This window comes from Euprymna scolopes, chromosome 14 (assembly GCF_053919585.1).
Source record: "Euprymna scolopes isolate OS-2025 chromosome 14, ASM5391958v1, whole genome shotgun sequence".
Taxonomy (NCBI): Eukaryota; Metazoa; Mollusca; class Cephalopoda; order Sepiida; family Sepiolidae; genus Euprymna; species Euprymna scolopes.
In genome coordinates this window covers 118,762,797-118,790,524 of record NC_136495.1, presented here as the reverse complement: position 1 = coordinate 118,790,524, position 27,728 = coordinate 118,762,797, and the positions used below count along the sequence as shown (strand labels likewise).

Here is a 27,728-nt window from a genome sequence, read left to right as displayed (position 1 = left end):
GATAGTTTTAATATAAAATGAACCATATCTCGACAATCCTTACATTTGAGAGGAACTGTATCATCTTTTTCTCCGCCTCCAAGTTTTTCAAAGTACAGTATAACTCCTATAATTTGAACATCCGCTTCGTTCAAATTAGAGGATGCTGTTCAAGTTTCATGATAAAAAAATGTGCTGCAGTTAACTTTAATTTTCTAAGAATTAAGAAATAGTAAATGAAATTCATTGCTATATAATACTTCAAGTATATATTAAGTTGAGTTTACGATATATTGCAAGTAAGAATTGTTAAATATTATTACCAGGAAAAAAAACATTGAAAATAAATTAAATCTACTCTTATTTGTTAGGTATTTATTACCTAAGTTATCATCTACAGAAATCATACATTTATGTAAAATACAGTTTTTTTAGTTATTCATTGAATGAGTCTCATTGCAGTTTCTATTTTCATCGATTGAGCTCTCGAGCGCTGCCATTGTATTCCGTAAGCGATCATGAAAATCTACAATTTCTTGGTTCTGTAGCTTCTTTTTTATGATTATATCTCTTCGGAGTGACATTGCTTGCAAAACATAGTTGTCACTAAAGTAAGGACTTTTTTCTAGAAATTTTATAACCGTCTCCATAGACTTTTCTGCATCATCCCATGATATTGCTTCATCAGAGTGTTCTTGGTTATTTACATTAGGGTCAAGAGAATGGGAGCTGTCGCTATTTTCATCACCATTACTGCCTTCAGGATATTGATCAGTAGTTTCCTCATCTTGTTGCACCCACATTTAAACATCATTAAGTGATTTAAAAACAGCGTGGTTGGTCGGTAACCATTTGGTTTCGAGAATTTTTTCTAGATCAGATGTATTCTCCGATTCTTTCAGTTCAGAAGCATTTAGCACTGGGCATAATTTACCCCATGCTTTTGTTAATGTGCTTGCTCGAACTTGATTCCATGCACTTGCGAGAGAAAATATGGCATCTTTGATAGTAAAATGGCGCTGAAAATTGCTTATACTCACGGTACTATTTATCATATTCATCATGAAATCATTTCTGTAGAAACATTTTAAGTTCCAAATAATCCCTTGATCCATAGGGTTGATGAGAGAAGTCACATTAGGTGGTAAGTAGAACACAAAAATATTCCCACAAGATGACACTAGTTCTGACTCAGGAGGATGTGCTCTACAATTGTCCAACAGAAGCAAGCACTTTGAATCAGGTTTACCTAATTCAAGAAAATGCCTCTGAACAACTGGCACAAATTCTTGCAAAAAACATTTTTTAAACAACTGTTGATTCATTCATCCATTTCGTGAAGAATAATAGGATACTGGCAAAGGCAAAACTCCTTTCAATGCTTGGGGACACTTTGATTTGCCGATGACAAGAAGCTTAAGTTTATGAGTTCCAGAAGGATCAGCGCATCCCATCACTGTTAGTCTTTCTTTATTTAATTTGAATCCTTTTATTTTCTGCTCCTCGGATCTTCGATTTTGCTTTAGCAATTAACATGGGCCCAGATATTGCTACACCTTCATTCCATTTTGCTACAAACCACTCATGCAATATTCGATCGAATTCAACTTGCTTTGGTCTGCGAAGAGTCCTTCTTTTGACATGTCTTTTATTTGAAGAGAAAGGAGCCGCCTTCAATATTTCCTCCTTTTTCTTTTTGATGTATAACAGTGTACTTTTTCCAATTGTATAATCTCTCAATATAATGCTATTTTCAACTCCAGCATCTAATTTTTCTATAATTTGACGTTTTTCGAGTAAAGTCAGTGTCACTGGTTTTCTTTTAGAATTGCAAGCCATTGTGATGGGTTGTTTTACAATATTTTAAATATAGCAATCTAAAAAAAAAAAAAAAATTCACAGTTAGTGTAAATTATCAATAGCTAATCTACATTAATTACATAGTACCAATATTAACATTTCTGCACAATATCTGACTAAACCATGTAAACCTCATCAAATATGCTGATACAATTTCAATAACGAGACAGTTCAGGTTTAGAAGAAATCCAACTTCAGAGGAAGTTTAAATTTAAGGAGTTTTACTGTATTCACTTCTGGTAGCATTTTTTTATGTTAGCTCAACACCAATTATTATCACCAGACTCAAATTAACCAACCAATGGAAATCATTTTAAAAAATTAGAATCTACTCTACCCCCTCCCTTCCGTTCATTCTTTCTAGCCGGTGTAAATTTTAATTTTTGCTATTGTCCGGAGTGTCCCTTTTTAGATGGAAATTTTCCTTGTGGAAAAAAAAAAAGGACGGTGGACCTGAAAGAACTTGGCCCCTATCTGTATTTTCCTTTGCGAAGAGAAATCACACTAGCTGATCTGAAACTCACCCCTTCTTAAGTAAATGATATAAAAAACCTAGACATCTTAAAAGCATGTAGACCTGATCTCATCCCGGTCGTATTATTTTAAAAAAAAAAAAAAAAAAAAAAAATACTCCACTGGAGGTTGCTCTAGTTCTCTCAAAATTTTCCAACAAATCTTGCTTTTTTCTGTGGTACCAGTTTACATGAATTCTAGCGAAAGAACCCACCAATTAAATTATTAACCTCCTCCTTTTCACCAAAATATTTGAGTCCATAATTAATCAAGCTGTAGACTTCTGCTCGATCAACAGTATGGATTTAGGCAAGCCCATTCTACTGCATATATCCTAACTATAATCTCTGAACGTATATACGATACACTGGTTAAGGCAGAGGAGGTCAGGTCAGTAGCCCTAGATATATCTAAGGCTTCTGATAGGATAGGGTATGATGGTCTTCATGAAAATCAGATGATATGGTATTATTGGACGAATACTTAACATAATTAAATACGTTGCCATCAATAGTCCTACGTCTAAACAATATGATATAAATGCAGGTGTACCTGAAGGGTCGATTCTTGGCCTTTATTATTTGATATTCATAAATTACCTCCCTGATAAAAAAAAAAAAATCTCCACACTATAAGAGACACGAGAAGACAAATGAACACATATCCAAGGCAATGTTGGAAACTTTAGAGGTAGACCTCCAATCTATAGTGGCATGGGAACATAAGTGGATAGTTACATTTAATGCTGCCAAGACTAAGTTTTTTTTCCCCCTTAATAATTACAAGAAACCTTCTCAACTACTAATAGCCATGGCAAATGATACATTACCTGAAAGTACTTAGTTCACAACTCAGCTTAATGTTCACAGGGGACAGATACATTCAGGACATTGCCAAGGCTGCTGCAAAAAAAAAAAAAAAAAAAATGTAGGCTCTCTACTGTGCTAGAAAGGTACTTACACCTGAGAGTATCCTGTACTTCTACAAAGCCACCATTCGCCCATGCATGGAGTATTGTTGTCACATTTGGGCTAGTGCCTCTGGTACTAGTTTCACTCCTAGATAGGGTGTAAAGAGTCACCAACCTAGTAGGTCCAGATCCCGCACTGTCAGCTATGCCTTACCCCATTGACAAAATGTTACATTCCTGTACTTGTTTTATATTTTAATGGTAAGTGCTCGCTTACCCTTTGTACAACCCCTCACCCCCGTAAATACTCCTGACAAATAGTAAAATCCCACCCCTACACAGGAAAGATCCCACATACCAGAAAGCCTTCTACTCTAGTTTCTTCCCTAGAACTGCTATACTTTAGAATTCCTTTCCATGACGTCTTGCTGTTCAACTCTCTACATAGGATACCTGCAAATTATGTCCCAGAGAGTAGTCCCCTACATAAAAGTGCCTTGTTTGGGGTGGGGGTGGGGGAATTTAAAAAAATAATAATCATCCATGCAAAGGTCCATGAGAAACTAAATTTTGCAAGAAAATTTTTAAACTTAGTAAAAAAATTTGGTATTTAGATTAGGTCCACCTGCACAATTTTCTTTTAAATGACGACTTTTATAGGTTTTCGACTATGCTGCATACGGAAATCGCATTGAGATTTTGCAGAAATAAGTAGTTAGAGGTATAAAAAGTTGTATTGTGCATTGTATTCTTTGCCGGCCATCTTTGTTATGTGCATAGATTTGTTCATGGTGCGCATGCAACAAAGATGGCCGCCAAAGAATATTTTTTGTAATAATAAAATTAGCCCCCCCCCCCAAATTAAGATATTTAGCAGAGTAGGAGGGGGCACTCTCGTACAGGTCCGCCTTTGAATTAAAGCAACTTTGAAGGGTCAATAACAAATCTATATCTATAAAAGTGAAAGTGTGTGTGTACATTTCATTACACAATAACTGTCAATTTTCCGTCTACAGACTCGAAATTTGGGAAAATCTTTGTAATCGGTTTTCGGCCAGAAATTTGGCTATTAAGGGGTCAAAGTTCAACGATTTGACCTTTGAGAACTCTATCAAACTCCGACAATTTTCGGAATAAACAATTGAAATTTTAGATATAGGTTCCATGGACATGGATCTAACTTAACTTGATTTGAGCCCAAAACAATAAATGTTAAGAGGTCATAATAGGGGTCAAAATTTAAAAAATTGACCTCTGCGGTCTCTACCAAATTACTCAGACAATTTCTGGTCTAAACATTTGAAATTTTACAAATAGAGTATTCAGAGATAGGGCAAGCTTTTTAATCGGTTTGGGTCGAAAATTTGAGCTACTAATATATAAATGTATGTATGTTTGCAGGTCTGCCTAAAACTTTCGACAGAGGCGACGGATTTTTACAAGATCAGTATAGTTTTGACGCTCGACCCTTCAGACGACAAATACCGAAAAATTGGCCAAAAACATTAATTTCTTCACCTTTAACTGGGCACGTTTCTACAGGGAGAGGTCGCTTTTTTTTTTTTCTTTTTGCTTTTTTTAATCTAGCTTTAATTTAAAGCTACGTCACTTCCGGTTTAGCAGTGGTCGTAACAGCAAAGACATCACGTTTCTTTTTTTCCTCTTTCGCGGTACGGGTTTGAGCCTGCCTTCCTACTAAGCTGTTTTTTTTTTTTTTTGCTCAACACACGGGCGCGCACCCATGCTAATTAATAATTTAAATGAAACCGAAAAGCGCCACCTGGCGCAAGTTAAGGAAAAAAAAAAAAAAAAAAACATGGCGCTCCCCCGAATACTGCAGAAGTGCCGAACATTTTTTATTTAACCCATCCTTTAAACAACTATCAGCATAATCAGGTTGAAACATTAATTCTCATACATTCAAGCTAAGCTGGATAATAAATACTGGGCGGTGAATGAGGTGCAGTCTGCAAGAGGAACGGCCACACCCACTGGCAAAAACTAACGGCGTTAAAATTTTGCTTGAATAGGAAACATGTGCGACTGGGGAACAATAGCAAATTTTTATGAGAAATTTCGTTTTGTGGAGAAAGCCGGATAAACCTGGTCAGTTTTGTACACGGAAAAGTTCTAAATGGACAAGCAGAAAAATAGTTTGCCAACAAGTAGAAAGTATAGCCATTAAACAACTAAATTTTTGTTTAAAAATTAAGCTTATGACCTTGAATTATCGATTACTTCCGTACACACGCCGGTTCTCTACCGACGATCTCATGTACGATAAAACTATTTGAACAGCAAAATAAAAATAAATAAATGGTTTCGGATCAATGCCGAAACGTATTTCACTATGAATTTGATCAAGAAAAATTTAAATCTCATTTCTGATAAATTTTTCTGAAGAGGGCGGAGATTAACAATCCTGCCACTTTTCAAACATCGATAAGAAAAGAAAGAAAAGAAAAGAAAAAAAAACAAAAACATGGCGGACGGGCGACCTACGCATGACACTGAAAATAATTAACGCTCCCTCTGACATATGACCGGAAGTTAGGCGTCATATGTATGTTTCGACTTTACATACGTGAATGAACAACGAATTGTTACGTTGTGCGGATAATAAAAAGAAACGGGTGTGCAAGCCTATAAATGATCAACTAATCTTGTACTAAAAAATCTTTATAATGTACGCACTGGCAGTGTTGTACTTTGTCCCGAAAATGTTCGATAACTCTTGCCGGTTCACAATTTACTATGACACTGTCTAAGCAGGTACGCGTTCATATTAATTTGATTTTATGCAAACGAAATTGAATAAAATACACCGTCTAAAAAGCACGCGGTCGCTTTTTCATTAAAGTTTCGATAAATTTGCACGTTTGTTTTAATACGCACGTTAAAGTTATTTCAAGTTATTACAAATACACAATTAATTTATTTAATTTGCACGTTTTAATTTTTTTAAGTTCTTTCTAGTTATTACAAATTAATTTATCTTTATATTATTTATTTATTTTTATTTATCTGTTCAATATGAGAACAGAAATTGTTAACCGTGTGTTAACAATTGCCGAAATACAGGAAACGAGTTGGACATTTGCAAAGTTTACCGAAGTCATTGGAACTGATCAGACGCTGCAGCTTCTTTAGGCCTGATACAGAATACCAGCGTATGCCAAAGTTGCAACAATCATAGGGTTCTGCATAAACGGTCAAAAACTTCTGATGGATATGTGTGGAATTGTCCCTCAGATTCTTGCAAATCCACAGCCACTGTCAGGAAAGGCTCCTTCTTCGAAAGAAGCCGCTTGCCAGTAAGTAAGTTGCTGACATTAATATTCTGGTGGAGCATGGAAATGATCCAGCGCAGAATAAAAGATGAAATCGGTGTATCGGAACACACAATAGTTAACTTGATGTCTTTCATCCGAGAAGTCTGTGAAAAAGATATCATAGACAACCCAATGATACTGGGTGGAATGCAAATAGACAAATGTACCAAAAGAAGTTGAGATCGACGAGTCTATTCTTCAGAAGGGAATATAATAGAGGGAGAGCAAAAAATGGAGTGTGGGTTTTTGGAGCCGTAGAAAGAGGAAGTAGTCGATGCAATCTTGCAGTGGTAGAACGAAGGGATCGGGACACTACTTCCAATTATAAGATCTTGGATTCTGCCAGGGACCAGGATCATCAGTGACGGATGGGCGGCCTACGGAAGTATGCCCAGCACAGTCACGATAAGGTGCGCCACGAACAAAATTTCATAAATGCAGTAGACTCATCAGTCCACACACAAACTGTGGAGGGATTTTGGTCCCACATAAAAAGAAAACTTAGGAGAGTTAGCGACAAATGAGAATTTGTTCCACTCATCTCATGGAAGAGTTGTGGAGACGACGTGAGAAGGAGCACGCATTTCCTCGCATCATTAAATGCATTCGAGAGCAATATGCTTAAACAAATGCTCTTAAATAATTATCATTTTATTCAATATTTTGTTTGTTCGTGTTAAATAAATTTTATTCAATATTTTTCATTTTTTAATGTCTATGCAAAACTGCACAAGTACCATTTTATTCAATATTTGGTTTCGAGAGCAAGATGCTTAATAAAAATGTTCCTGTTAAATAATTTTCATGTTATTCAATATTTTGTTAGTTCGTGTTAAATAATTTTTATTCAAAAACTTAATACAATTGTCATTTTATTCAATATTTTGTTTGTTCGAAATTAATTTGTAATAACTTGAAATAACTTTAAAAAAATTAAAACGTGAAAATTAAAAATAAATTAAATAATTTTGTATTTGTAATAACTTGAAATAACTTTAACGTGCGTATTTAAAAAAAAAAAAAAAAGTGCAAATTTATCGAAACTTTAATGAAAAAGCGTCGGGTTATTTATTCAAATTCGTCTGCGTAAAATCAAATTAATATGAACGCGCACCTGCTTAGACGGTGTCATAGTAAATTGTGAACCGCCAAGAGTTATCGAACATTTTCGGGACAAAGTACAACACTGCCGTACGCACTTACCGCTGAATGAAAATGTCATTCCAAAAATCACGTAAATCGATCGAGTAGTTTTTTTTATTTTAAGAAAATAATATTATGAGACATTTCAACGAAGAAAAACTTCGCGCCATGCTAGCGACACCTATTGGAAATGTTTGGAATATAAGACCAGAAAGGGGCAGACATCCAGTATCCACACTCACACTACAAAAAAAAAAAAAAAAAAAAAAAACTCGGAAAATTCAGACATTTATAAATTTTTAAGGATGTTGAAAACGAAAATAACATTTAAAATTCCAGCAAACGAGTAGTTTGCAAGATATGAAGAAATGTTAGTTTAAAGAAAGTCTGGTATCACTTTTCTAGAATAATTTAACGTATAATGATCACCCACTTTATGGCCACTAGTGTAAAACTTGAATTTACGCCGCTGAAATACGCATTTGCCGAATTTTTGGCGGAGCGTCAACGTGTGGGTGCTCAATTTTCGTAAAATTCTTCATATCTTAAAAACTACTCGTTTGCTGGAATTTTAAACGTTACTTTCGTTTTCAACATACTCAAAAACTTATGTCTTAATTTTCCAGGTTTTTCTATAGTGTGGATAGTCGATTGTCTGCCCCCTTTCTGGTCTTATATTCCAAACATTCCCAATAGGTGTAGCTAGCAGTGTATCATTAAAAACAAGATGGCGTGAAGTTTTTCATCGATAAAATGTCTCATATTTGATTTTCTTAAAAAAAAAATAAACTACTTGATCGATTTACGTAATTTTTGGAATATGACATTTTATGCAGTGACAAGTACGTACATAGTAAAGATTTTTCAGATTTTTATAGTAAAAAAGATTGTGGACTTGCATCGAAACAGGTTTGTATTACTCTCAGATTCGTAAAAGTTATCAAAAAAAAAAAAAATAATAATAATAAAAAAATAAAATAAAAAAAAAAATGGTACTGGTCGCGGTAAGAGTTCCCTGCCGAACACCCTCAAAAAACAATAATTTCTCCCCGCGCAGCCGCAAAGGACATGTTTTAGTTGCCATAGTAACAACACTTTTTATCGACATTGTTTTACTGTTTATGAATATTGAAATAAAAGACATTACTACACATTTATTAATAATATCTTACTTTTAATCACTTTTATCGACTTTTTTTTTTTACTCTTTTTAAATGACAACGTTAATGCTTATGAATATTGAAATAAAACATTACTACACATTTATTAATCTTTTTTTTTTTTTTTTTTTTTACTGTTTATGTGTCAATTTTTGAAATTATTCTTATATTGAAATAAAAGACATTACTACACATTAATATCTTTTATTTTTTTTTTTACTGTTTGTGTCACTTTTATCGACTTACTTTTCTTTTTAGTTTATTTTAATTTTATAATTTATAAATTTTGAATGGTGCGAAAATAACATTAAATAAACAAACGTATGTAAATGTAGGGTTTGTATTACACACAGATTCGAAAAAGTTGTCAAAAAACAAATATATAACAAATAAATGTTATCAAAGGCAAGATAATTTACTTTTCTACCAAACTGGATATATTTTTCGTGTTTTTATTCAATGTAACATTTATTCAGCTCGAAACCCATACAGTGTTTACCGATGTATTGGAACATTCAAGATGGCGTCTGATTCTCTCTTTAACACGGTAAGTGTGGGAAAAGATGTTATAAATAAAAAACCGGATAAAATACTGTTAAAAACTCGCTCAATATATGTTACCGTGACATATTCGGCGGGTTTTTAATAGTATTTTGTATTGTTTTTTTATTTATAACACCTTTTTCCATACTTACGGTGTTAAAGAGGGTGTGAGACGCCATCTTGAATTTTCGAATACATACATCGGTAAAGACTGTTTTTCGAGCTGAATAAATATGTTACATTGAATAAAAACAAAAAATATATCCAGTTTGGCAGAAAAGTAAATTATCTTGCCTTTGATAACATTTATGTTATATATTTGTTTTTTGACAACTTTTTCGAATCTATGTGTAGAGTAATACAAACCCTAAATGTATTATTCTATCACCATTTTGTGGTACTAGTGCACTTATTGATCCGTGCTGAAATAACGTTATTATTTAAAAAGCCATTCTTAACACGGGGAGGGTGTTTTGTACCTATTCTCTACTTTAACCTTACAATTGAATAAAAAAAAAAACATTAAACTAAGCTTAGAAATACGATTTAAAATATAGCGCGGATCATAAGTGCACTAACATCCATTTTCTTAAATGTTTAGTAATTATTTTTCTTTTAATATTCATAAACAGTAAAAACGTCATTTAAAAAGAAAATGCTATTTAAAAAAGAAAATAACATTGATTAAACGTAAGTAAATTTATTATTCTATCATTTTGTGTTAAGTAAATTTCAAGAACCGAAAAAAGTCGATAAAAGTGACACAAACAGTAAAAAAAAAAAAAATTAATAAATGTGTAGTAATGTCTTATTTCAATATAAGAATAATTTCAAAAATTGACACAAACAGTAAAAAAAAAAAGTCGATAAAATTGACACAAACAGTAAAAAAAAAAAAAAAAAAGATATTAATAAATGTGTAGTAATGTATTTTATTTCAATATTCATAAACATTAACGTTGTCATTTAAAAAGAGTAAAAAAGTTTTAAAAAGTCGATAAAAGTGATTAAAAGTGAGATATTAATAAATGTGTAGTAATGTCTTATTTCAATATTCATAAACAGTAAAACAATGTCGATAAAAAGTGTTGTTACTATGGCAACTAAAACATGTCCTTTGCGGCTGCGCGAGGAGAAATGGTTTTTTGAGGGTGTTCGGCAGGGAACTCTTACCGCGACCAGTACCAAAAAAATAAATGTTATCAAAGGCAAGTTAAGTTACTTTTCGACTTAGTGTTTTTTCTTTTATGTAACCTCAATATGTTTCTTTAAATTGTTAGGTGAAGGAAGAGTTTGTATTACTGTTTTTCTAGCTGAATAAACATTCAGCTAGAAAAACAGTAATACAAACTCTTCCTTCACCTACCAATTTAAAGAAAAATATTGAGTTTGACATTTCATCGGGTCCGATTGAAATAATTTATTAAGGAAAAAGACATTTGGTACTAGTGCAGTTTCGCCAACGCGAGAAATACAAACTTAAAATTTTTTTTCATTAAATTGTTAGGTGAAAAATGGTATGTACACTCATGGCAAAACTACAAACGTTTCTTTTTAATAACGCAAGTGGATAAATAAAATAGACGTTTTGGTTCTCCATTCACGGCACGTATGTAAAGTCAAAAATACACATGACCACTACTTCCGGTCACGTGTGAGAGGGAGCGTTAATTACTTTTAGTGTCATGAGTAGGTCGTCCGCCATGTTTTTTTTTTTTTGTAGCGTTTCTGGAAAGTAGTAGGATTGTTAACCTCTGCCTAGATATTTAATATGCATTCTATATGCGACAAAAAGTGAAGTTTCAAGTCAGGCCTCTTTCCCTCCATAAAGGGAAAGAGGCTTGCCTAGACAGCTCTGTCGGCATTATGACCGGAGCGTCTCAAATCAATAAGCAATTAAATTTAGAGATGGATCATGAAAAACAAAGGGTTTGTTTTACTAGTTACTTTTCTACCTAACTGGATATAATTCACGTGTTTTTATTCAGTGTAACATGTTTATTCAGCTCGAAAAACATGCAATGTTTACCGATGTATTGGAAAATTCAAAATGGCAGCCGACTGTCTCTCGGAGAGGGTACGTTTGGGAAAAGGTATTATAAATAATAAACTAGACAAAATACTGTTAGAAAACAACCGAATACATGTCAACTTATGTCACGGTAACATATATTGAGCGAATTTCTAACAGTATTTTGTGTAGTTTATTATTTATAATACCTTTTCCCAAACGTACCCTCTCCGAGAGACAGTCGGCTGCCATTTTGAATTTTCCAATACATCGGTAAACATTGCATGTTTTTCGAGCTGAATAAACATGTTACACTGAATAAAAACACGTGAATTATATCCAGTTAGGTAGAAAAGTAACTTATCTTGCCTTTGATAACATTTATTTGTTCTATATTTGTTTTTTGACAACTTTTTCGAATCTATGTGTACAGTAATACAAACCCCAAAAGACAAATGTTATCAAAGGGAAGATAAGTTACTTTTCTACCTAACTGGATATATTTTTAGTGTTTATATTTAATGTAACAGGTTTACTCAGCTCGAAAAACAGTGTTTACCGATGTATTAGAAAATTCAAAATGGCGGCCGACTCTCTTACAGACGGTAAGTTTGGGAAAAGGAATTATAAATAAGAAAACGGTCAAAATAATGTTAAAAACCCACCGAATATATTTCAGCCTATGTAACGGTAACAGAGCGAGTTCCTGACAGTATTGCGTTTTTTTTGTTTTTTTTTTAATTTATAACTTATTTTCCCAAACTTACCGCCTCAGTTTCCAATACATCGGTAAACACGGTTTTTCGAGCTGAATAAACATGTTACATTAAATATAAACACTAAAAACGGGTTTGTATTATTGTACACAGACTCGAAAAAGTTGTCAAAAAACAAAAAAAAAAATTTATATATATATATATATATATATAAATGTTATCAAAGGCAAGAGAAGTTACTTTTCTACAAAACTGGATAAACCCGCCGAATATATGTCAAGGTAACATATATTGAGCGAGTTTTTAACAGTATTTTATCCAGTTTTTTTTTTTAACACCTTTTCCCAAACTTACCGTGTTAAACAGAGTCAGACGCCATCTGGAATTTTCCAATACATCGGTAAACACTGTTTTTCGAGCTGAATAAACATGTTACATTGAATAAAAACACAAATATATCCAGTTTGGTAGAAAAGTAACTTATCTTGCCTTTGAGAACATAGGTGCAGTTAGAGCTTTAACATACTGCATGAGATCTTATACAAGTCAGACAACATTCGCAAAAATATAGTTTGTATGAAAAACTAGAGTACTCCTTAAGTTTAAACGATTAGTTACACCTGGGGAAAAAAAAAAAAAAAAAAAATTTAGAATAGACTGCCGGTGTACTCAAATTTCACGTTTCAGAACTTGAAATGGTGCTTATGCATTTTTTTTTTGTACCACGCTATTTCTACTTTTCAGGTTAAATTCTAATGTCACGATTTTTTTTTTTTTTTTTTTTTTTAAGTCGAAGAACAAAAACACCTTTCAAGAAAGACTTTGAAAACATTTCAGCACAGTACAAAAAAATGCATAAATACCTTTAAAATTTACAGGTAGAAAATTAATGCTGAAATAAAATAACCCAATTATATTTGAGATCGCCGATTGAGACAAAAAAAAAAAAAAAAAAAAAAATGGCGCTATTTTTTGTTATAACTAAAATTGGTACTTGTGCATTTAACGAACCAAACGTAACGTCATGCGCCGGACAAAGCCGAGCAAATGCGGAGTTACGTCTGGTTCGTTAAATGCACAAGTACCCTTAAATTACATCAAAACTATAGATTAGCTTCTTCTACTCATTAACGTACAAGCTTACGTGGCCGGCATTTTTCCCCCTACCACGTGGGTCTCATGGTTGGCAGGCCTATTGCATTTTAAACTAGGTGAGGGCGGATTTTTTTTTCTAGATTGAAAATAACCTGTGTCTTTTGGATAGGAGGAAAGTATTCCGCCCAATACATTATTCCATCTTCCTGTTCCCGGTAAATTCCTCGCTCCAATCCAATGCTTTTTTTTTTTTTTTCTGTGAGGAGGTGGATTTTCTGACAAATAAGTAAATAGGAATAAAGCAAAAAAAAAAAAAAAAAAAAAAAAATTCGAAAAGATTTGTAGAAATACTTTTTCATCTCCGCCGTAGAAATTCCATCAGAATTTACTGGAAACATGTGGAGTTGGAGTTCCTTAATTTAGGAGGGGGGGGGGTCTTAAAATAAATTATCAATATTTTGGGGTTCTAGTATTCGTTTTGTTTAACCAGACAAAAGATTTTAAGCATTTTTTTTTTTTTTTTTTTTTTTTTAACAAGTTTAGGAAATTAAAATAAAAGCGAAACAAAGAACTTTAAGTGTTGAAAATAAATGTAAAAGTTGAGAATTAAAATCTACACGTCTTTTGCCAACCTAAAAACAGAAAAGAGGTTGAGACATACAAGGAAACAAAGGATGAAATTCGCAGACGAAGAAAAAAAAAATCAATCTGCTTTTATTTTAGATTTAGCCATTAAGACTTATTTTAAAGCAGTTTTTTCGGCTTTCTAGAAAGAAGAAAAAAGTATTTAAAGCTGTCCACTTTTCGTAATAGTAATCTTATTATTGGTTTTTCCGCTGTTAGAACCGCAGGCTTCAATTTTCGAAACGATATCCATGCCAGATATAACTTCACCAAAAACGACGTGTTTGCCATCAAGCCATGATGTTACGACGGTTGTGATGAAGAATTGCGATCCGTTGGTGTTGGGACCAGCATTCGCCATGGACAGTAGGCCCGGCTTGGTGTGCCTAATCTGGAAATTCTCATCAGCAAATTTATTGCCATAAATGCTCTTTCCTCCGGTACCATCTCCACGGGTGAAGTCGCCCCCTTGAAGCATGAATTTGGGAATGACTCTGTGAAAACTGGAACCCTGGTAGCCAAAACCTTTCTCACCAGTGCACAAAGCTCGGAAATTCTCAGCTGTTTTGGGGACAACGTCGTTGTAAAGCCGGAAAACGATTCTGCCGGCCGGGCTTGAACCAATGTTAACATCAAAGAAGCACTCCATTGTTAAGGCAACGTGAGAATGACGAGCGTTTAAAGTTGGTGTATCGTAAGAGGTTTAAATGATCTGCTGCTACTGCTGCGGTGCTGCTGTCGCTAAATAAGGGGAGATAACTAGTTTAGACAAGTATTTTTTTAATTTATTTATTTATTTATTTATTTATTTATTTATTTTCTAACAAAGAGAAAGGGGAAAAAAGCGGGAGTTTAACTGATAGTAAAGTTTTTAGTTTTTTTTTTTGGTTTTTTTCTACGCCCATCTTGTAGATGAATGAGTGTGTGTATTGTTTTCCGCCATCTCTGGAAATTTCCCTTGAAATTTTCCTAATTTTTTTTTGTAAAATCTGGAGATTTTGTTTGACACATAGCAACAATTTCGGATAAAAATCTGAATAAAATCGTTTTAAGATACTCTAAAACAGAAAACAAACAAAAAATACACATGTAGAAAGAAAAATAGCTTTTATTGTCTGTGATAGCATTTATTTTTATTTATTTATTTATTTTTTTGGTACTTGCACAGTTTAATCAAAAAATTGAAAAATGAAAATATCGAAAAAAAAAGTTATATTGTACGTATCCGTTATGGAATGAGGTTCTCCGAAAAAAAATTTCACTTAATTTGATCAAGTACCATTTTTTTTCTCTCACACTTTTTTCTGTTGATTATACATACAAGTCGAAGGTGCTTGTGCTTGATATTTGTCGACAGATCAATTTTTTTGGTATTTTAAGCAAAAGCAACAGTACTTAATTGTCCCGCTAATCTATATAATTATAAAACTCAAATGACCTTGTAACGGGTGTTGTAACCCAACATCTGGTTTATGACTTCCGGCTGCACATGCATACATAAACAAATAATCAACGCGAAAATAAAACATATAGTTTTACTGTGTACGTTTTCAGCATCCCAATTGTTTTTTTTTTGTGTTTAAATTATCCAAATAAACAATTGTTAATACTTTCTGTGTGTTTTTTTTACATCGTTCATTTCCGTATTACGTTTAAGTTATTTTAACACAATTTTCTTACAAATAAATCTACTTTAACCCGTTGACAACCATAAGAGCATTTTACAAAGGCGATTTACTCATTACCTTCATTTTTTTTTTAAATTTATTCTTCATTTTTTAATACACCTTTCTTAAAAAACATTCATACATTTTCTTCTACACTACCAACATAAATAAATGACCCCGAAAATGTTTTTTTTAATTTGCGTTACAAATAAATAATCAACGCGACAATAAAACATATTGCTTTACTGTGTACGTTTTCAGCATCCCAATTATTTGCTTTTTTTTTTCGTCTTTAGATTAAAAGATATATCAAAATTTGAATTTAACTTTAAGTATTATGGTATCTTTTCAGTGCACATTTACTTATAAGTATGGCAAACCACTTATAATTCAATGGCTGTAAGTTTCTTTTTCAAAGATAAACAATTATAAACAGAACGACTCATAGAATCTATCTATATTCTTTTTTCATTTTAATATACTTTCATAGAAATGTTTCTGTTATATCACAAAAAAATATTTTCTTTACGTTACAAGTGTCACGCTCATACATTAATTCCATAGCTAATATAACATACTGACCCAACGGGTCACAAGCAGTCTAGTATAATTTAAAAGTTGTAGTCAAGATTGTCAGCTTTTTTTTTTTTTTAACTTCCGGTTTCGGTGGCTAGCCAGAATTCCCTCAAAAACACAAAGAAAAATATTTATGATGTATGTACTGTAATAGAAAGAAAGTACCGTACACCAAAATTCACATAAACTGATTAAGTATTATTTTTGTGGGGAAAATTTTAGTGAGTGCTAGGCACCTCCAGAATTCACCACAGAATCACACCCCTCCCCACATGTAACATGATGTAACTTCATTATAAATTAATATATGTCAGTATAACTTTTGTACCATTTAAAAGAAGGGCAAAATAAACTAGTAATAATTTAAAAAAAAATGTTTTCATTGTACGAAAATAATGAAATTGCGAGACAAAAATCGTGTTTACATAATTGACGCTTTAAAATAACGTTTTCATGTAGGAAGCATTCCGAACGTGAAAACATACCCGTGTTTAATAAATCTAGCAAAAATCAAATAATGGTCAAATTTTTCATGAAATTTTCGATATTTATCCATGTTAGAATGAAATTACATATAAAATGCAGTTTCCATAAAATAAGAGGAAAAATATTTTTTTAGTGCTTGTTGCCTGCCCCCATTATGTATTTTATTTTCAAAATATGAACAAAATATATTTAAATTGGTTGAAATTTTTTATTTATTATGAAACATAAGAGTTCAAATATTATTACTGTTAAAAACTCACCGAATATATGTCAGCCTATGGCACAGTAATATATATTGTGCGAGTTTCTAACAGTATTTTGTCTAGGTTTTTATCTTTAACTCCTTTTCCCAAACTTACCATGTCAAAGACAGGGTCGGGCGCCATTTTTAATTTTCCAATACATCGGTAAACACTCTATATTTTTCAAGCTGAATAAACATGTTACATTAAATAAAAAAACTAGAAAATTATCCAGTTAGGTAGAAAAGTAACTTATCTTGCCTTTGATAACATTTATTTGTTATATATTTGTTTTTTTGACAACTTTTTCGAAACTATGTGTACAGTAAAACAAACCTAAATAATCTTTGACAAATAAGTAAAAAATATTTATTTTTTAAAAGTTTAAATACACGTATTGAACAAACACTTACCTTGAAGTTGCCATTAAAAAATTGATACAAATTTAATATTATGTTTCTTTTTATAAATAATGTTTTTCTAATTTATATAATCAGTTGAATTGCCAAGAAAAATAAAATTCCTAAAAATTCATTAATTTTTAAAACATTAAAGTGATTAAAATTCCATTATTTTAAAATATTCCGTTACAACATAGATTTTTAATTAATGGTGTTTAATTTCTTTTTTAATTATTAAGTTATAATATAACATATTAATAATATCATAGCTATTTTATTGCCAAATTAAAACCGATTAAAAATATTACTGCACGAAAAATAAACGTTTTGTAGATGACTACGATCTCCAGTTTGTCTCTTTTTACAAAATAAAGTATGGAAACCGGTAATTAACCAAATGAACAGTCATACATATTTAGATTTTGAAGTGCTTAGTAAGTGCAAAAATGACTTGCTTCAGAAACGGTGAATGTGTCTGCATTGCTTAACATTAGAAAAATCGAAATGGTGACAAACAGCTGATTTTATTTTCAACTAGTCTGGGTGTCCAAGATTGTTCGGGTGTTTGGCGGTGTAACAAAAAAAGTGGTAGTAGGCAGGCAGGCTTGAACCCGTGATGTGAAAGCAGAAAAGAAAGTGAAAGAAAATCTGACATCTTACCGCTACTCCATGACGCGGCCGGAAGTGTAAAGCGTTCAAATTTAATGTAGTCAATTAAAAGATGACTTGCAGAAATAGCATTGCTTTTAAACCTCTCACGAAAGTCGTTTTTAATGTGGGAGGAAAGGCAGCTAGGCCAAAAAAGGGGAAGCACTCTGGCAGTATCCAAATAAATAGTAATTGTCTTAGTATGGAGGTTTTCTCCTACATTGACCAACGACCAATTCTAAAACAGATACTACCCGGCTCGAGGGCCAGGCATTTTATTTATTTGCTTCCCCATGAAAGCAAATTAGACACAAAGTCGTTTTTTAATGTGGGGAGAAAAACCAGCTCGCCCAAGGGGGCACTCTTGCAGTGTCCAAATAAATAGCAATTGTCTTGATATGAAAGGTTTCCCCTACATTGACCAAAGCCTGATTACTTAAGTGAAGCATCAGAAAAGATACTACACTGTGATCTTGGCTCGAGGGCCAGGCATTTGCATTCAAATAGTTTTGCTTTATTTATACGAAAAAGACAAACAGCCGACATGATGGGATGGTGGGAATTTTTTAAAACTCAATCAAAAAAAAGATGGAGACGATATCCGTTTGCGAATTTGAGATATTACAATCTAAGAACTATAAGAAACTTCTCCCGGAATCTAACCGACGCAAGGACCCCCAGCCAAAAAGCTTTCCGTGGACATACACAAACGTACGCGCCCATTTTGCCTTTTATATATTAGACTAGCAGGGCTACCCGGCGTTGCTCGGGACCGTATAAACAACGAAAAAACAAAAGCAGATATTGAACATATGTTTTATTCCTAGGAGAGAGGAATCTTTCATCTCAAGTTTTAGCGTTACAAACAAACATTTGTCTTTTATATATATATATAGATAATGACAGGTTTTTTGGGGGCCCCCCTCGAAGATAACTGATCAGTTGACCAACTTCTAGTGGTCCGTTTGACGTGAAATTTCGATATTTGTCATCCGGGTGATGGGGCTTCGATATGATACCAAATTTGTCAAGTTTGGTTCCGTCTTTCAAAAGTTTTAGCGTTACAAACAAACATACATACATACACACAGACGTTTGGCTTTTATATCTATAGAAGACTAGCAGGGCTACCCGGCGTTGCTCGGGACCGTATAAACAATGAAAAAACAAAAGCAGATATTGAACATATGTTTTATTCTTAGGGGAGAGGAATCTTTCATCTCAAGTTTTAGCGTTACAAACAAACATTTGTCTTTTATATATATAAATAATGACAGGTTTTTTGGGGGCCCCCCTCGAAGATAACTGATCAGTTGACCAACTTCTAGTGGTCCGTTTGACGTGAAATTTCGATATTTGTCATCCGGGTGATGGGGCTTCGATATGATACCAAATTTGTCAAGTTTGGTTCCGTCTTTCAAAAGTTTTAGCGTTACAAACAAACATACATACATACACACAGACGTTTGGCTTTTATATATATAGAAGACTAGTGGGGGATGCCCGGGTGTTTGTAGGTGTGTGTTTGGAAAAAAATAATTAAGTGTTAGTAGGCAGGTAAGCTGGAACCCGTGACACTAAGGTGGAAAAGAAAGTGAAAGAAAATCTGACATCTTACTGCTACACTATGACGTGACAGGAACTGAAAAGCGTTCAAATTTAGTGAACAAATTTAGTCAGCGTTAACACCATAGCGGATAAGAATCATGCACTTAACTCTGGCTGTAGGCCAGTTAAGCTTTCAGCTTTCTGTCATATTTGTTGTTTCCCCCAAGATGTTGAGGAAAACCAGCTCCTCCCAAAAAGGGAGGACTCTGGCAGTGTCCAAATGAATAGCAATTGTCTGATATGAAGGGTTTCCCCACATTGATCAAAGCTAATTGCCTTCTGGACATCTCGGCAGGAAAACCAGGAGGTGCTGCTGCTTTGATCAGTTTCGCTTTTATACGAAAAAGACAAACAAACACTGGAAAGAACGGGACGGTGGGAATTTTTAAAAGTCGATCAAAATAAATATAGAAATGATGTACACAATAAAAGCTTTTCTTTATTTTTGTTTATCGTCATAAGTGTTAATCTGAATAAGCACCATTTCTTGTTTAGTTACACTTTCAACCACATAACACACACACATATACTGATTGAAAAGAAATGTAGAAAAACCTTTCATATTTAATACTCCAAATCATCCTCACTTTCAACTTTCTACTCTGAAAACTGTACGTAAAACAAATGGTATCTACATATCGCAAATAGTAACATATCCCAAAATTACAGAAAATGATAACGTAGAAAAATAATTATTAATGAAAAACTGTTTTCGATAAAGTTTAGATGGGGAATAAAATTTGTCCAACATTTTTAATTATGTTGGTCAAGTGACCTAAGTAACAGAACTTCATTATCTTCCCTGTCAACTTATCTCTTTATTTTAGTCATAGTAATATAGTAATTTCACTTCATTTCATAAACTTCTTTTTTCATTAATATTTGTTTTTGTACCTTATCATTTTTCGCAGTTTTTGGATATGTTACTATTCGCACCATGACAATTACGCAGGTACCATGTGTTTTACTTGAAATTCAATATTTCCATTCATTCATTCAATATAGACATAACACAAAATATCGCATGTATATTTAAACAAAATAGATCTCTCCTGCAATTGTTATCTCTATATAAATAAAATGAACTCATTTTTTCCCCGTCTGATTTTGACATTAATAGGATTAAAAATCAAGATATTTCGTGCAAATATAATATGCACAAACGGCAGAACAATATCTGAGGTGTGTTATAGGCTTATTATTTCTCAAATTCCTCGATAATCTTAGATTTCTATACTTTTTCTGCTGAGAAGTCACGGCCAAAATCGGTTAAGATCAATGGAAGTGGTAAAATATTTTCTCTCTAATAAATTCCTCCTCCCTCTGCCACCACTTAACACCGTTTGGGGATCGTTCACAAGGAACAGTTGAGAAGAGAACAAGTTATTTAAAATCACTAAACTAAGCTGCAGTGCTCTGTGGCGTAGTGGTTAGCGTGCTGGACAATTCACATTATATTTTCACGTTCGCGCCGACCTACCGTAGTCGTTTTTTTTTTTTTTTTTTTTCCTAAACAACTGGAATGGACTTTTCTTGGTGGCCGAACTGTTAACGTTGCAGATGTTTTTTTTTTTTTTTTTTTTCACACTTTATTTTCCTACTTTTACTCATGACTCTGGGTTTGATCCTTCCTACTTACCTACCATAACATTTTTTAAAGCTCCCCCCCCCCCGTCCCGGAAACAAACACTCGGGCAACGCCGGGTACCCCCGCTAGTATATTATATAGCATGTCGTATTCTTTTACTTTTTTTCATAAATGTTATCATCAGTCAACATGTACTGAAATGAATACATTGATGACATTGCTAAGGCTGCTGTGAAGAAGATGTGCTCTCTCTACTGTACTAGAAAACTACTCACATGTGAGAATATTCTACATCTCTACAAATCTACCATTCGTCCATGTATGAAGTATTTTTCCTATTTACTTTGCCTCACCACAAGGACAGAGCTAGGCACCAGGGTCGTTTTTTAATGTGGAGAAAAGGAACAAAAATTTTAAATTGTCTCAGTCGTGCAGGATTTCTCCTCCACCGACAGAGAACAAGAAATTGGAGTGTAGCAGCTGTAGAACAGATATTACACTTTCACATTGGCCTGAAGTATTGTTGCCACATCTGGGCTGGTGCATCTACCAGTAATCTCTTGGTTTTAGACAGGGTCAAAAATAGAGTCTCCCACCTAATAGGTCCCCGCACTATCAATCAAGCTCAACCTCTGTCGTATCACTGAAGTGTTGCATCCTTGTGCCTGTTTTACAAGTACTTGATCAGGATGTTCTCCGACAAACTCATAACACTTGTACCTCCCCAACATGAATACTCCCGACTAACTCGATAAATAACTGTTATATTCACATATTTTGCCCATAAATGCAGAAATTACAATAGGAAATTTGTGGGTACTTCTATTTTTTGAGATAGCATTATAAATTTCAAACATATAGGCCTGGAAGTTCCCAGACAGGGAAAAAGCAGAAGAAGAAAAGAAGCTTTTGAATCAGTGAGTGGAAAGAGTTGGTTGGTTGGTTGGTTGGTTGGTTGGTTGGTTGGTTTACGGCATATCAATCCTTTTCAGGTTATTTAATGCTGAATCCAGTGATTTTGATTGACACAAATGTGAATTTCAACATCGAAAAAAAAAAAAAAAGAAAATTCTACCAAAGAAACAGGCATTGTATTTTCACTCAGAATTTCAGAGAATAAATCGTGGGAAAGACAATAATTACGAGGTTGGGTTTTTGATGAAAGCAAATTGCATAGACTGAAGTCCCATAATGAGGAAATCATCATTCCTTCATAATTTCAACCTCACTCGTGTTACCAGCAATGAAGCGTCCTAACTCGCCCCACAAGAACTTAGGTATGTGTTAAATTTAACAAAAAGAACAAGAAATGAAAATGTTTTTCTGGATTGAATTTTAATTTCTAATTTTCTCATAAAATTATATAAATAAAACACCATAATATTTAGAATTTCGACTGTGAGGGATCCAACCAAACTAGTAAATCAATTCCGCCAAGAAGCGACATATACAGTCTATTTGTTGTTTTTTTTTTTGTTTTTTTTTTTTCACATTAAAAATGTGTATTTCTGTTCATTAAGCCTGCCTCATAGTTTCTTTGTTTTAAACATTTTTGGTCCCCCGACAAAAGGAGGGTGGTCCTGTAAATTTACCCTTGTCCGTTTGTGTGTCCGCACTTTTCTCAATAACTACGCCTTGGAATTTTTGGAAATTTTTCACAAACATTAAACATGATATGAGTAAAAAAGTAACAAAACAGATTTTCTGGGAAAACTCTGGTTCCCCCTTTCGGGGTGCCTTTCGGGTTAAAATGGCTAAAATTCACATTTTTGTGCTTATTAAAAAAAAAAAAAAAATGATGCCTTGGATTTTTATGAAACTTTCTCAAAAGTTGTAACTAACTGATTTCTATATAATTTTGTTTGTCTATACTTTGCGATAACTCTTGGGTGTGGCCCAGGGGCTCTTTTAGGGCTAATAAAAACACTCCACTTTTGGGACTATTTTACCGTATTTGTCTAAAATTTTCTATGTATATCTATATAGCATGGTGCTGAACTCAAATTTAAATGTGTTAAGGCTTTGTGTACTTTTGGGGCTAAATGGGGGTGGGCAAATGATGGACTTAGTCATTTCTTTTTTTTTTTTTGCATGGTGCAGAACTCAAATTTAAATATGTTAAGGCCTAAAACTGCACCGTTCGCTGGGGACTTTTAGGGCTAAATGGGGTGGGGTTAGCGGCAAGGCTGAACTTAGTCATTTTTTTATGCCTCATTCACTGTACACTTATGGTGGACCACGCATGCTTCACTTGTTGATAATTATTATTATCCCTTTTAAGTCACACAAGGAAGATTATATTTTATGTACACCTGTTGCCGACACAAGTCTTATTTACATGCCTCCCTGTAAGGATAGAATAAATGTAAGTGTTAAAAAAAAACTAAGTATATAACAAAAAAATCCCCCCCCCCTTCACTGTTAAGATCCCAGAGATGCCACAAAGCTTTTTATATTTAAAGTTTCCTCCCACTAACTGCTAAACCTTGGAATTCCTGCCCAATTGCCTGCTTTGCTGACTTTACTAACTTGCAGAAATTTAAATGTAATGTGAACAGACATCCCATTGTTTAACTCCCTACATAGTGCGCCTGTAGACATGGTCCCAAATAATAACCGCTCTTGTTTAAATGGCAATGTGTGATGAATAATGAATTAAAAGAAAAAGGCCACTTCTACAGAATTGAGACGGGATTTTGTAGTCGATAAATGGATTTTTCAGATAAAAAAACAATGGTTTCAACTGATTTTTTTGTTAATTCTAATAAGTTGGTATGGTAGCATCGAAATTACCTGAATATTACTGAATTAGTAAACAAAGCAATTTAATCGTGTTAGCAAGTGAAAAATTGCCGCCATCTTGTTTAAATCGAAACGGAAAATTACCTCCCTTTTGAACTCTCCTGTGTCTTACGATCGTTTTCATCAAATTCTATTTTTGGTACTCATGCTGAAATAATAACGTTATTATTTAAAAAGCCATTCTTAACATGGGGAGGGTGTTTAGTACCTACTCTGTACTTTAACCTTACAATTGAATAAAAAACAGATCATAAAACTTTAATTAACCGTGGAAATACGATTTAAAAAATAGCGTGGATCGGATCAGATCACTCTCTGCATTAGCACCTTATTTTTTTATTTTCTTTAATAAATAATTTTCTACCTTATCGATTTTCGTAATTTTTTAATATAACCATCTTAAATATACGAGGGATACATAGATATCATTGTGAAATTTAGTATTACAATTTCCGAAATTTCGTCCCAATAGTGCAGAAGCGCCCAAAAAATATTTTCACCTTTTATTTTTTATTTAACAGAACACATTTTTTTTTTCATCGCGATCGTTTAGATATCTATAAGGAAAACTGAAAATATTCGAATGGCGAGGAAGAAATAAGCGATGGTACAATGTGGGCGTATATATTTAAAAGATACGAGTCAGATTGAAAAGAGAAATCTAGTAGTATCTTCACATTGATAATTTTTTTTTTCTCGCCCGGTAAATAAAACGTGTTCAAAGAAGTTATCTCCCCTTGGCAGCTTGAAAAAAAAAAAAAAAAAAAACAGCAGTGAACACCGACCGGCTTCTTTTCAAGTTCCCTCTCAATTTATTTGTTGGAAATGTCTAAAACGAAGTGCTTTTTCGATATTACCATTGGTAAAAATCCAGCTGGTAGGATTGTCTTTAAACTCTACAACGACGTTGTCCCCAAAACGGCTGAGAACTTCCGCGCTTTGTGCACTGGTGAGAAAGGTTTCGGCTACAAGCAATCGAGTTTTCACAGGGTCATTCCCAATTTCATGCTTCAAGGGGGTGACTTTACACGTGGAAACGGTACTGGAGGAAAAAGCATTTATGGCGAGAAATTTCCCGATGAGAATTTTCAGATGAAGCACAACAAACCAGGCCTACTGTCTATGGCGAATGCTGGGCCCAACACCAACGGATCGCAATTCTTCATCACAACCGTCGTAACATCATGGCTTGACGGTCAACATGTCGTTTTCGGTGAAGTTACAGAGGGCATGGATGTTGTTAAAAAAGTTGAGTCATGCGGTTCACAAAGTGGCAGGACAAGTAAGAACATTACGATTGCCGACTGTGGGCAACTAGAAGAATAATTAAAAAAAAATAACAAAACGAACAATTCATTTTTACAAATAAATCTTGATTTTTTTTTTTAAATTTTCATCTACGAATTTGATTTTTCTTTCTGCTATGCACTTTTGTGTGGAATCTATGCATGTTTTACAAAGATTAAACTTTGAACCGCTTGGTAAAAAGTGCTAGCCATATAAGCGTGTCATTTGAAATATATTAACCGACAGAATTTTTATTTTAAAGTTTTTTTTTATTTAGTTATTTTATTCTTGTTGGCATCCAAGGTCATTTCATAAACGAGTTTTCGGAAACTAACGAAAAGCAGCAGTAACAGATCATATTATTATTATTATTTAAAAAATGTTAAGTTTGTTTGCTTGTTTAATGTAATCTTTAACATTACAAAAAAAAAAAAAAAAAAATGCTACAATAGTTGCGGAGAAATTAAATTTTTGGTTAATTCGGAATTTTCATCTGTTTTAAGGGAGGTAATTCTATTTTACTAAAGTAGTTGAAAAAATAATTTTACTTACGAATGTTTTGTAAAAGAGAAAGTTGCTTGTTAAGATAAAGTCGACGAATTGTTTTTGGTACTTGTGCATGTGCACTTTTGCCACCGTGCTGAAATAATAACGTTAAAAAGCCATTCTTAACATGGCGAGGGGGTTTTGTAACTATTCTGTACTTCTACCTAACAATTTAATAAAAATAAAAAAAGATATCGTGGAACTTGAATTTAACACGAAAAAATTAAAAATAGCGCGGTGGCAAAAGAGTAAGATTCCGAATAACCAATTTTTGATGCTAATGCAGAGAGTGATCCGCGCTATTTTTTAAAATCGTATTTCCACGTTTAATTAAAGTTTTTTTTGTTTGTTTTTTGTTTTTTTATTCAATTGTAAGGTTAAAGTACAGAATAGGTACAAAACACCCTACCCTCCCCATGTTAAGAATGGCTTTTTAAATAACGTTATTTCAGCACGGATCACTCTCTGCATGAGTACCCAATTTTTTTATGAAACAAAACTGTTTCATTTCTAAAAAAATGGTTCGGGTTTGTATTACTGTACACATAGATTCGAAAAAGTCGTAAAAAAGCAAATATATAACAAATAAATGTTATCAAACGCAAGATAAGTTACTTTTCTACCTAACTGGATAATTTTTTAGTGTTTTTATTTAATGTAACATGTTTATTCAGCTCGAAAAACCTAGTGTTTACCGATGTATTGGAAAATTAAAAATGGCGCCCGACTCTCTCTTTGATACGGTATGTTTGGGAAAAGGAGTTATAAATAAAAAAAGATAAAAAAAAGCTGTACAAAATACTGTTGAAAATCCACCGATTATATGTCAACCTATATTACGGAAACATATTGAGCCAGTTTCTAACAGTATTTTGTATGGTTTTTTATTTGCAACTCCTTTTCCCAAACTTACCGTGTCAAAGAGAGAGTCGGGCGCCATTTTTAACTTTCCAATACATCGGTAAACACTGTTTTTTGAGCTGAATAAACATGTTACATTAAATAAAAACACTACAAAATTATCCAGTTAGGTAGAAGAGTAACTTATCTTGCCTTTGATAACATTTATTTGTTATATATTTGTTTTTTGACAACTTTTTCGAATCCATGTGTACAATAATACAAACCCAATGGTTCTTATGCACAATACGGACTGTACTAAAATAATGTTATTTGTGAGAAATTCCAGTTACAATGCCATGTTCGTGTTTTAAGCCGCCTACGCACATTTATTGTAGGCAACCTGTGATTGGTTAATTTGTATGGGCCAAGATAATTACTTGGCGCCTTTTTTGTAAGCATCCATTTTGTTTTTCAGTCTACGAAAACTCTGGCAAGAGCGAGACTCACCAGAAGTTGGCTCTGAGAAGAATGTCTTATGGAGAATGGAACTGCAACAATTTCTTCAGGTTTATATCACCTAAATGTTTGGTGAAAAAGGACTTCAAATCTCTACAAGCAGAGACACCTTTATATTGTACCGAAGATATCCCCATTAGAGGATGGCATCATTTGAACATTTTCATGTTTGAACTTTTCTCAATTCAATTAAGGTCCTTAGGGGCTCGATTTATGCCTAATTAAAGGCACCAGAACTCTTGCCGAGAACACCATGAATTATCATGGACCTTTTCGAAGGAAAACCACATTACCACTCCAACAAAAGGAGTTAACTACTGGCTCCAAATTTGGGAGACAAAACTGACCCACCGTTTTGCAAGGACTGTACCTGGATAAAATTTGAGTTTAAAGGTATGGTTTTGTAATGGTGGAAGTATTTTTGCCTCAGCCAGGGAGTATTGAGTTTGTGAGATTAATTTTTCACATATTTTTTAGAAACCCATTTTTAACATGGGGTGTGGAAGGCGTTTTGTAACTGTTCTGTCGTTTCATCTAACAATTTAATAATTAAAAGATACCATCAAAGTTGAATTTAATTTGATACTATAAAAAATAGGGTAAAACTTGCGGAAAACGCTCTTTTACGGTTG

The 27,728-nt window shown here is 33.4% G+C and overlaps 2 protein-coding genes, 1 long non-coding RNA gene and 1 pseudogene across 7 annotated transcripts; 2 read left to right on the top strand and 2 right to left on the bottom strand.

Moving 5' to 3' along the window:
- Positions 1–337: 337 nt before the first annotated feature.
- On the bottom strand, positions 338–13,694 carry LOC145293247 (uncharacterized). 4 transcript variants are annotated; one of them, XM_080139816.1, is made up of 3 exons: positions 13,031–13,694; positions 3,182–3,254; positions 338–1,856 (listed from the first exon to the last, which is right to left on the bottom strand). In XM_080139816.1, exon 3 carries the CDS (start codon positions 780–782, stop codon positions 411–413), a length of 372 nt encoding a protein of 123 aa, XP_079995942.1. In that variant the 5' UTR covers positions 783–1,856; positions 3,182–3,254; positions 13,031–13,694; the 3' UTR covers positions 338–410. The 4 variants fall into 4 exon arrangements, with proteins under 4 accessions (XP_079995942.1, XP_079995943.1, XP_079995945.1 ...); XM_080139817.1 differs by lacking the exon at positions 13,031–13,694 and adding an exon at positions 7,798–7,937; XM_080139819.1 differs by lacking the exon at positions 3,182–3,254 and having other exon boundaries at positions 13,304–13,694.
- On the top strand, positions 8,466–27,663 carry LOC145293250 (uncharacterized). The gene is made up of 2 exons (XR_013869699.1): positions 8,466–8,646; positions 27,056–27,663. It is a non-coding gene; the product is annotated as an uncharacterized LOC145293250 (long non-coding RNA).
- LOC145293246 (uncharacterized) lies at positions 13,938–14,651 on the bottom strand (annotated as a pseudogene). The gene has a single exon (XR_013869698.1). The product of XR_013869698.1 is annotated as an uncharacterized LOC145293246 (transcript).
- LOC145293244 (uncharacterized) lies at positions 23,180–25,300 on the top strand. The gene has a single exon (XM_080139814.1). The coding sequence runs from the start codon at positions 24,730–24,732 to the stop codon at positions 25,228–25,230; it is 501 nt and encodes a 166-aa protein (XP_079995940.1). The 5' UTR covers positions 23,180–24,729; the 3' UTR covers positions 25,231–25,300.
- Positions 27,664–27,728: the final 65 nt, after the last annotated feature.